At 35.8% G+C, this 11,671-nt stretch overlaps 1 protein-coding gene across 1 annotated transcript; it reads right to left on the bottom strand.

The window, feature by feature from the left end:
- Positions 1-1,591: 1,591 nt before the first annotated feature.
- LOC21385831 (polyadenylate-binding protein 2) lies at positions 1,592-5,786 on the bottom strand. The gene is made up of 9 exons (XM_010112506.2): positions 5,082-5,786; positions 4,743-4,861; positions 3,786-4,442; positions 3,606-3,683; positions 3,437-3,526; positions 2,957-3,094; positions 2,586-2,753; positions 2,298-2,498; positions 1,592-2,123 (listed from the first exon to the last, which is right to left on the bottom strand). The coding sequence occupies exons 1-9, from the start codon at positions 5,323-5,325 to the stop codon at positions 1,899-1,901; spliced, it is 1,920 nt and encodes a 639-aa protein (XP_010110808.1). The 5' UTR covers positions 5,326-5,786; the 3' UTR covers positions 1,592-1,898.
- Between the last annotated feature and the right edge of the window lie 5,885 nt (positions 5,787-11,671).

Here is an 11,671-nt window from a genome sequence, read left to right as displayed (position 1 = left end):
CAAACAAACAAAAGGCTCGAAATGAATGTAAAAAATAAATAACGAAAACAATAAATAATTCAATAAAATTAGACTATTTAATTGATAATAAGGAATTCAATTTGCTCATAACGTAAATTCAAAATTTCTCACTGTTGATGACATTGTGTGCGGAAGCGCATGGTACTCAGACTCTGTTCTCTACTTCTTCTTGTCGGATCCCTAAAATTGTTCGGATCATATCCCTAGTGATGTTCGAATTAAGCTCACTTCGGCACCGAGCACCGTAGCGCATAGCTATTTCATCCAACCCCGTAACTTAATGAAGTGGACTGGACGCCAAGGTTATTGATTATTACCACTCGCCCATCTAATCATGTTAAGGGTCCTAACACTGTTTTGAATCTTTTGATCGGATCCTAGCACTGTTAGAAATGGATTCCTAGCACTGTTCTGACATGCAATGAAAGAGTAGCTGACTTCAGAGTAAGGAGGACATCGGTGTGGTGTCTACTAATGACACTCCGACGCTCAAGTCAGTGTTCTAATTGGGAGCAATAAATAAGTGGGTAGAGTTACATTGGGAAAATGTTCGTACCTTTGTGAGCTAATGAGCTTGGGCAAAGTTAGTTGAGTAATTGGGCACTTGGCATGTTCCACCAGTCGGTGTCGGATGGTGTTCGAACCAAGTGCTCAGCCAGTTCGAATTAATTGCTCAGCTGGTTTAGACCAGGTGTTCAAATTGTTCGACCTGATCCGCTTGTTCGGACTGCTCGGTCAAGTAGGCCTGTTTAGACTGCTCAGTCAAGTAGACATGTTCGGATTGCTCAACCCGATCTGCCTGTTCGGCCTATTCTTCTCCTCTTCAGCATGTTCGGGGTGTTCTTCCTTTGTTCTTTTCTTGTTTGGCACGCCAGGCTATTTTTCCTTTGTTCGGCACTGTTTAGCTAATTCAGACTATTCTTCCCCATTCAGCATGTTGGGTTGTTCTTCTTTTGTTCGGCCAGTTCAGAATTATTCTAATCTTGTCCGGCCTGATCGGGGCTATTCTACCCCTATTCGGCTGACTTGTTCGGGTCTTCCTCTCCTTTTCGGCCTGTTTAGGAAGGGGGCCTATCTTCCATTCATAAAATGACCACCCACAACAATTTTTTTTTTTTTTTTTTAACTGGAACGAAATTTATCAAATTTAATCATTAAGTAATTATAAAATTCCCGATTATCGCAAACCCTATTTACTTGCCCAAAAAAAATGGGCCAGGTATTTTACCTCCTCCCGTAAAACACCATTACGATACCTTTATATGAGTTTTAACCATATAATAACATTATAAAATTTTAAAATAAAAAATTCTATATAAAATTTAAGGGTGTTTTATCCGCACAATGACAGTGAGATAATGCTTTTTCACCCCTGTAGTGGCTATTACGACATTCTCCAGCTAAACATTTTGGCATTAACTTTCGGATTTGGTACGTTCATTATTACGAAACAAACGGGACTTATATAAGTGGGTTGCTTCCTGACTATGGTTAATGTAACCGTCAACAAGGGCAGAGCAGCATCATTCACAGACCTACTAACTAATCTCTCACCAAAACGCCACACCCATTAGAAAACACAATTAAATATATAAAACGATAAAATTCTGCTGGGGAGAAAAGTAACAGGGATAAGACTTAGTCTGAAGTTCTAAAAACAAACACAGAAAACATGACGGCAATTAGAATCCTAAATAACAACCGGAGATCAAATCTTAACCAAGTATCAAGTTTAAGATAAGAAAACTGCTGAGGGAAAAGTTTCATCATAGGGCATCCAGACCAAAATCACAATCACTCCCTGCAAGTTTGATTGGCAATAGAACCAGGTGCCAATCTTTCCAATCAAAGCAAACACATTCACGAGAAAAGATTTGTCATTCAAGAGACAATGAAGCTAGCTGATCGGCGGAGCTGTTAGCCTGCTGGGCAACATTCCTCAGGACCTCCATGGCCTCCGCAACTTTTGCCTTTAAAGCCTCTGGAGACTCTAGCAGATGCAGAACCTCAGTCTGGTCCATTTCAAGAAGCATGCCTGTTACCTTAGCCGCTGACTCATGCTCCAGCTGATCCACTAAGGGGTATAATGCTTCGCCCAGCATCTGTCCAACCAAGAGGAGAATTTACATTGAGAAGAAATGGTGATGTGATGCACGTCATCTTTTTAGTGTGTGTTTGGGTGAAGCAATTGGGCAGGGATAGGAAAAAAGAGAGTGAACGACCCAAATTTTGCTCTGAACAGCAGAATGTGCAAGAAAAAAAAATAGTAAGCATACCGTCCTTTGCTGTTCAGGTGGAGCATTTGCCAGAGCTGTGGCCAATGCAGTAATAGGCATTGCCTGTCCCGCACCGTCTCGAATTGGCAGGCCACCAACATCATATGGGACTGGGAGCATTCCACCAGCCACACCAGGAATTTGAACTTCTTGTATGTTGCGACCAGGTGGATAGCGATATGCACGTCCCCTTGGAACCATCTGAAACATGAACCAGTAAGTATGTCAAAAACACTGGAATGAACTTTATCAGGTACCAAGAACATTGAGAGCCGTGTTTCAACTGACGTGAAATGGCACTGGCTGTTGGGAGTGCTGCACTGGCCCTGGCCCACGTCGACCACCTGGGCGCTGGCCCTGCTGACCCTGAGGGACCACTGGAACAAAGAAGTTTGGCATCGGAGCACCACCAGGACGCATTCCTGGAACAAGTTGCTGCTGATAACCAAATCCAGCCTATAATTATAGAAAACTGTAAGATACCTTCACCATGCAGAAATCCTATTTAGTAGTATTGAAAAAAAAAAGATAAGAGAAACACATTTCCATCAAAGACTTTGGAGGAGAAATGCTTCAAGGACAAACATGCCCAGAAATCTATCGTTGTACTAGCAAAAGCAAAATTCAAAATGTAAAAGTTACAATTAGTAAGTAATTACTTGTGGAGGAATTATAGCTGGAGGTGCTTGCCCATATAAAAATTGTTGCCCAAGACCTGGAGCACCAGGAGGGAACATTGGCATGCGTGGGGCCACTGAAGTAGCCATGGCAACTGGCCTCATTTGTGAAAACTGAGCCTATCAAACAAAAGTAAAATGTAAAAAACAATGCAAAACCACATCATTTATCAATCATAAGCATTAGTTACTCAAGAATCCAAACAATGAGACTGGCGGGTGCATTACAGACTATTAACAAGATCTCTACTAGATTAATAAAAGGAAGTCAAATTCGTCCAAATTAGTGTCGCGCACCATTTAAAACAAAACACAAAAGCATTCATGCAACAAGAAGAAATGAACCCGTCCAAATGCATGGCTATTCATCCACAATTAAATTTTAAAATTAACAGAAATAAGCATGATGAAGCAGACAAATGAACTTCAATCTAGCTTTCCTTCTCTTACGGTCAGCCATACCTGCAACCTTGCTCTCCTCTCTTCCTTCCGCTGTGCAAGTGCAACATAAAGGGGTTTATTGAAAACCATTTTACCATTCATCTCTGCAAGCTGAAATAAAAAGCAAGGAAAGTATTAGCTGTCAGTTTCTGAGCACGTATATCACACCAACTTATCAATGCAGACTTACAGCACGAGATGCTTCTTCAGAAGTTGAGAAAGCAACAAACCCAGAGCCTCTACTTATTCCATTTGGGTCACGCATAACCTGTTAAATCAAGAACAGAAAGAAAATATTCAGTTCATCATTACAAAACAGAGTGAACGGACGGAAAACAGAGTTCCAACTACAAAAAAGAGACATTAATACCTTGCATGATGTAATTGTACCAAACTCGGAAAATAGTTCCTTGAGTTTCTCATCACCAATGCTATCGTCCAAGTTCTTGATATACAAATTCACACCTTGATATTTCTCATTAGCTTCCGTCATATTCTGCTCAAACTTCCCCTTCAGCTCAAGTTCTCTCTCAGATTTTTTCTGAGCTTTTCCAACATACCACTCCTTCTCATCAAATTTCTTTCCGTTCAACGCCTCAACAGCTCTAGCAGCATCGTCTGCATCCTCAAAGTTAACAAAACCAAAACATTTTGATTTCCCATCTGCATCTCTCATCAATACAGCACTAGTAATTGTTCCAAATTCACCAAAAACTTTCATCAAATCTTCGTCTGACGTAGATTCTGATAGATTTTTCACAAAAACATTGTTGAATTTTGTCTTACTCGAAGCACTGTCTCTCTCCTGTTTACGAAGAAAATGCCCTACAAATACTTCTTTATCATTAATTAACATTCCATTTAAGTTATCTATTGCATTCTGAGCAGATTCTTGATTATCAAATTGTACAAAACCGTAGCCTTTGGACTGGCCAGATGCATCCAAGGCTACCTTGCAAGAAAGAACGTTGCCAAACGAAGAAAAAGTATCGTGTAATGCTTTATGGTCAATTTCCTTGCCCAAGTTCTGCAGTCACGTGAAAGAAAACCAAAATGCAAATAAGGCCAAAATCTATGCCTAAAATAACAGCAAAGTCGCATTAGGATATAGAAAAAGAATAAATCAATAATGATCTTTTGACAGTAGTCAGCAAAACTTTAATATTTGATAGCAGTCCGCATAGTAAATTAACATCAAAATTCGTCCGTTCAACAAGATTTTCCTTTTCTTCAAGTGAGATAGATTATCATATAAGAATGAAGATATGATCAGGTTTGCATGCTTATTAAAGATGGCCGGATAAATAAAATCAATAATAACAAATACCTTGATAAATATATTGCCGGTCCCACTCTTTCTAATACTGGGGTCCCGATGAGAATACATAATTCTTATGGGCTTGTTATTCAATGGAGTGAAGTTCAATACATCCAAAGCCCTCGCGGCTGCATTAAAAGGAACCAATAATACATAAATAAATCGCATGGATCTTATATGCATGTCTATCTATATGTGCATGCGTCAATGAACCACTCAATTGAATACCAAAAAAAAAAATCTATATGAACTACAAATATACACAGAATTATGACAGAAAGAACAAATTCAACATTCAAAGTCAACGAACAAAACATAAATTGCTCAAGAAAATTAGAAGAAACTAACCATCCTGAGGGTTGCTGTAGTTGACATAGCCATAACCGAGGGATCGGCGGGTCGTCAAGTCCCTACAAACACGAACCGAGACGACCTGACCGACCTGGTTGAACAGGTCGTAAAGCTGCGAATCGGTGACGCTCGGCTCCAGATCTCCGACGTACAGAGACGTCGGCACATACTGGCCGCCGCCCGCCGGCACGCCGTTCGGAGCCACCACCGGAGCCTGATGCTGAACCTGAATTTGCGCCATCTTACCGAAATCAAACAAAAATCGAAACCCTAGATCCTTCTTTTTCTTTTTCCAAAATTTTTTTTCGATAATTTTTTTCCCTCTCCTCTTGTTATTCGAATAAATCACCAGAGAGACAACAAAAAAATTATAGAAATTTTTTCTTTTTTTTCTGCAAACGAAATCGATAGATGTGAAACGAACCCTAAGGATTTCGAATCAATAATCTGAGAAAGTAATTTGGGAAATTTTTTGGTTTTTTCTTTTTTCTGGGGATGAATATGATATGGAGGATAGAAGAGGAGAGGGATGGATAATTCGCCGGAAACCCTAACGATTCCGAGCGAAGAGACGACCCAGAAGACGAACTGGAGAAGAAAAAAATTTTTTATTTTTTTTTTTCGGGGGGGTTGGGATGGGGAGGGCAGAAGGAACTGCACCGCACCGTTCTAGTGGTAACTGTAGAGCTTATATAGTTGGGTCAATGGGCTTTCCAATCCGGTAAGCCCTAGTTGTATATACTAGGCCAACGTGGGCCGTCAGATCTTTTCTGATGCATATGACCCCACCTTGCGGTTAGTAATTAACGCTTAAAGCCAAGTAAGGCCAACACACCGGTTACCGTTGTGTGGGTTTTCTTCTTTTTCTACTTTTTTTTTTTTTTGGTCAAGGCAAAACGTGAGAGAAGTAGAACTAGGCGGTGGCTGCAGCCTGTAGGCGGTAGTCTTGTAATTCCACTCGATCACCTATGGTGTTGAGTTTAAAAGGACATACTGCGCTAACATATCAATAAATTAAATTTTTTATTTGAAATTTGTATAAATTTATGTAAAAATTAAAAATACATAAATTTAAGAGTTAAAAAAATTTGACAATATCTTAGATTTAAAATCTCACCGCTTCTTTTTTTTTTTTCCAAAAATAAAAAGAGAGTTAATGATAAGACAATTTTATTAGTAATGTTACGTAGTCTTGTAATTCCACTCGATCACCTATGGTGTTGAGTTTAAAAGGACATACTGCGCTAACATATCAATAAATTAAATTTTTTATTTGAAATTTGTATAAATTTATGTAAAAATTAAAAATACATAAATTTAAGAGTTAAAAAAATTTGACAATATCTTAGATTTAAAATCTCACCGCTTCTTTTTTTTTCCAAAAATAAAAAGAGAGTTAATGATAAGACAATTTTATTAATAATGTTACTTCCTATTTATTTTACCGATTCGAATTTAAAATTCGAGTTTTATTATAGTAAAAAGCTCTCAGAAATAGTCACATATAATTTTTTTACTACAGTAATAAGCTCTAACATAAAATCACATCTAACTTTTTTGCTACAGTAAACTCTCACATAAAATCACATCTCAACTTGAATTAAAAACTCGAATCAGTGAACTAAACGGACCCTTTATAATCGCTATATCTAATTAAAATCTCATGAGAAAAAATATACATTTTATAATTTTTAATACATATATAAAAGCTAAAAGTAAATAACTATTGTAGTTTATTTTTTCTGTTTTTATCGGAAAAGCTATTAAAAGAAAAAAAATAAAAAAGCCGTTTTGGTTAAATATCTCATGTTGTCACTTTGGTCAAACTTAAAGGTGTAAGAACGCACTTAGAACTTGACATACTCGATCCTACCCTACCCGAAAAATATAGGGTTTTCTTTTTTTCGATTTAAAAGTGGCCCAACCCGTAATGTGCGGGTAGGGTCGCAGGCCGGGCTCTATTTAACCCGTGGAACCCCGACTCGGCCAATTAAAGCAATGCCCTTTATGTAAAAAAAAAAAAAAAAAAAAAAAAAAACCCAAAAGCCACAATCGCCGCCCCTTTGTCTTCGTGGCTAACAACCTTGGTCGTAACAAGTCAAAATGAAATCACAATCTCGGTTGTGATATGAGGTGAGTAGAAACAAAATTGTCACCGTCCCCGCCCGGCCCAAAAAAAAAAAAAACCTATATAAAAAAAAAAAAAAAAAAAAAAAAAAAAAAACCCTAAAGCCCCTCTACTTAGACTACTTTCTTTCTCTTTTCAGTTTCTTCCTTCCTTTGCACCGCTCTCTGCCTCTCTCAAGTCTCCGACTTTCTTTCTCAGTTTCTACCTTTCTGAGTCTGACTTCCTCCGTTGTTTCTTTCCTTCATTGTCGTTTCTTCTTATTCTCACTTCCTCCGCTGTTCCTCCACCCTTTCTATTCTTCTTCTCAGACTCTCTCTCACTGTTTTGAACTGACGCTGTCAGCCTCCTCCCCGATTTCATCAAGCTTTTTTGTCGTCCCAACCACCCAACATTCAGGCCCAAACCAACCAACCCATCTAACTTGGTCAACCCGAGCCTACTCGAGGTAACCCCTACTCGAGGTAACCCGAAAGGTTACGGGTTTGTAGGCTTAAGGGGGTATTGCGGCCCAAAGTTTCCTCAACCCACAGTGTGCAACTTGGCCCAATTTCAGACCCAAACCCGAGCCTACCCAACCAAGTTACACCCCTAGTCAAACCAACGACCGAAGAGGATAAATATACCACATTTAAATATTTTGTTGCTAAAGAACCACAATTAAATATTTGCCTTTTCCATTTTTTTCACAACTCAAACATTTTTATATAAAAGCACCTACTGTAGCAAAAAAATTAAATTTGAATTTTTATGAAAGAAAATATTATAGTAAAAAAATTTGAGTTGTGAAAAAAATGTCTAAGTTCTCATTCTCTTCTCTTTGCTAATCATAGATGATAGGGAAAATTTCACTTTGATACCACCTGTTATATTAAAATTTGAGTTTGGTACTCTCTGTTTTTAAAATTTCATACTAGTACCTCGATCTTTTAGAAAATCTTTTTTTGGTACCTCAAAACTATTTTTAGGATATGAAAAGATAAAATTGCCCTTTATTGTAAAAATTCATCTGTTGACTAAAATTTTGAAGAAAAAATGATTTTAAAAAAGGATTTTGAAGAGAGGAATATTTAAAGAAGGATTATGCTCTACATGTATAATAATTTTTAAAATCTTTTTTTTCTTCAAAATTTTGGTCAACATATGAATTTCTTACGATAAAGACAATTTTGTCTTTTCGTATCCTAAAAAATAGCTCTGAGATATCAAAAAATATATTTTGAAAAGTTAAGGTACCGACATAAAATTTTTAAAAATAAAAAATATTAAACTCAAATTTTAATATAACAAAATATTCTAAAATGAAATTTTCTAAGATAAATTAGGAGTGTCCTCGTGCATTTACCAATCGACCACTTGATAATCTACTTGGATTACAAGCAGCAAGCGCAAATCCGTGTAATCTAGTGGAGACACGTACGATATACCACTGAACAAAAGATTACTATTTATATTTTTATGGGATTTTTTAACGTAATCAACAATTGGCATATTAAAGTTAATGTATAAAAAGAATAATTAACGTATTAAAGCATTTTTTTTCTAATTATTATTCTAACTTGACTAAAAAGTTATGGTTTTATTTGACTCTGTCATCGACAGGTAAAATAAAAAGTAATCTATTCACAATTTCGTCAATTATCATCGGAGAAGTCTAAAATCACGTTAATCCAAAGCCATACTCAGCAAGCTAATGATAGACATTAATTTCAGTCTCATTGCCGACAATAAAAATTAGGATATGAGAAGAAAATGGAGGGAGAAAAATTAGATATTATAAGGGATTAGTCTTCCATTTTAAAAGGTCAATTTATTGAATAGAATGACCCAATACCCTTATATGCTTGTGGGGCTCGGGTATTTTACTTTTAACACGACTTCACAAGATGATGTTTAGTTATGAGTCACCATTCTTGTATTTTTAGAGTTTTAGGAGAAATGAGAAAAAATTAAGGGAGAATAATTAGACTTTATAAGGGATTGGACTTCCATATTAAAATGTCAACCTATTAAGTGGAGTGACCCAATACGCTTATATAGCTGTGAATATGTTTATATCTAAACGATGCGAGACTCAGGTATTTTACTCTTAGGGGTGTTTAGTATCCAGTAATCTTAAGGATGAGAATAAAAATATGCAATATTACTATATTTAGTACAGGAATTATAATTTTTAGATTCTTAAAAAAGTGAATCCTCCCTCATTTTAAGGTAATTTGTCTCATATTTTAAGGTAATTTAAATACCACCCAACATAGTGCTATGCAAATTCCAGAAATCTCAAAATTATGAGAATCTTATCTACACACCTATCACAGCCGCCTATCACCACTAAGCTTCTCCTCTCTCCCTGCCGTAGCTGTCGAGCACCTCCATCTCAGTCACTGTTCAAGCTCGCCACCGGAGTTCCCTCATTGCCACCAGAGCTCATCGCCAAAATTCCAACATAACCACTATTCAACCCCCTATCAAACTCATCACCGGAGCTCGCCCATCCCTTCCATGGCTGCTGAACACCCTCTCCTCACCAAACTCATCGCCGGAGCTCACCCATCTCCGTCATGGTTGCCGAACATCCCTTTCCTAACAAGGTCGTCACTGAAGCTCGGTGAAGCCACCGCCCATCACAATGCCACCACCCCATTCGTTGAGTTCGACGACCACTAGCCATTGTTGCCTAATGAAGAACGAAATCCCCTATGAATTTTTGTTTTTGTTGGCCGTGTTTGAAATTAATCTCGTTTTTATTTTTTACGTTTTTCGAGAAATAAAAAATGAAAATATTTTTAAAACGGTGTTTGGCGCAATAAAGAAAAAAACGGAAATGAAAACGATATATATATATATTAATGAGTTTTTTTATACTAAAAATAATCTCTAGATAAAACTACCAAACGCAGTTGCGTTTAGTTGATGTATTCGTGTCATGATTTGAATCATTATTCGTGGTTAGCTACAGTATTTTCTCTCACAGAAAATACACGTAAATCGAGAATGATTTTGAATCATGATTTTGAATCCATGAACTAAAAAATTATTTATGTCTGAGATTAAAAACGTTTTTATTTTTATTTTCATACAAAAAATAAAATTACTTTTAAACGAGTTTTAAACGCGCCCGTTATTTTTTCTTTTGCTGAAAAAAATTTTCAGATCTAGTTTCAGTAAGAGAGCACGCAGAGAGACACCTTGAGAGAGAGAGAAAGCAAGCCACGTTTCTTTGGTTTTATTTTTTTACAGTTTTTTTTTATGTTCTTTTAATACTTTTTCAAATGCCCATTCTTTAAATACGTTTTCTTTTAGTTTTATTTTTATTTATTTATTTTTGTTGAGATGGTAGTTTTAAAATTTTATAAATTACTGATTTTAGTCTTAAAATATTTAATTTTATAAAATAATTGTATTACATTTTTTGTGTAACAAACAGGTAAAATGATATTTCTAAGAATTTAAGAAATTTTTTTTATGTAACTAAATGTGTTAATACATCTTTTTAAAAATCATATTACATTCTATTACTTTTTTAATAATATGATTTATATTGATTACTGCATACCAAACACCCATTTAACAGTCCATTATTAGTTATGGTACATTAAACAACAATCAAAATGCACGAAAATAACTTGATATTAAACTTTTTTTAAGTAACCCGCATAAGAGTTCAAAAATTCAATAACTAAAAATATTCAACGAGTTTTAAAGGAATACTATTCCAAGAGCAGGGATGAATGTTGTTGAAAAAACGACAGCGAGTCTTGCAGTGAAATTTTAAAATTTTTTACTGATTGCCAAAACTACTTAGGATATATTCATGATAATATATAATATAAATCTTTAAAAATTTATAAAACAACACGTTACCATTTGAATCACTAATAAAAATTATAGATTTAACAACGGTTAAAAATCATCCTCAAACGGTTAGATTTTATTATCTTTATGTTAAAAATGACTGCGTATCGCCTTCTATTAATATTTTTGGTGCAATGGTTGTAAACTTGTAATAAGTTGTAAATCTTTTTCTATCGTTTTGTCGTATCTATAATAGACCGTTCTTTCTTCAGATTTTTGTCGTCTATCCCGGTATTATGTTGTCTTTGCTTTGATTTTCGTTTTGAAGTTATATTGTCGTTTATAAGTTCTTTGTCGTTTTATAATTTGTGTTGTTGTAGTCTACAAGATATGTGTAGTTTCTCAATATCGTTGTCGTTAGTTCCGGTGCCCATTCTAAGGTTTCCGCCGTTTGCATGTTGTCGTTTTTTTGGTCTAATGACGTTGTCATGTTATGTTGTCGCTTATGTGATCATTGTTCTTATCATTATTTTATATCATCGTTTTATACATTATTTATGGTTTAAAACAAGAGAGTTTCTCTTGTAGTCTCTGAAAAAATAGACTACCGTTAATTTATTATTTTTTAACTATTAAATCTGTATCAAAATTTATTTGTTCTACATAT

This window comes from Morus notabilis, unplaced genomic scaffold (genome assembly GCF_000414095.1).
Source record: "Morus notabilis unplaced genomic scaffold, ASM41409v2 Scaffold2640, whole genome shotgun sequence".
NCBI lineage: Eukaryota > Viridiplantae > Streptophyta > Magnoliopsida > Rosales > Moraceae > Morus > Morus notabilis.
The sequence above is the reverse complement of the archived record's forward strand: the minus strand, read 5'-3'. Positions and strand labels throughout refer to the sequence as shown.

Bases quoted from the DNA above. Each gene is read 5' to 3' on its own strand.
- LOC21385831 (XM_010112506.2), bottom strand. From the start codon at position 5,325: ATGGCGCAAATTCAGGTTCAGCATCAGGCTCCGGTGGTGGCTCCGAAC. The intron at 4,443-4,742 runs GTATTTGTTATT...ACGTGACTGCAG, and splicing joins CCGGCAATATATTTATCAAG to AACTTGGGCAAGGAAATTGA. The intron at 2,124-2,297 runs GTATGCTTACTA...TTGGTTGGACAG, and splicing joins CACCTGAACAGCAAAGGACG to ATGCTGGGCGAAGCATTATA.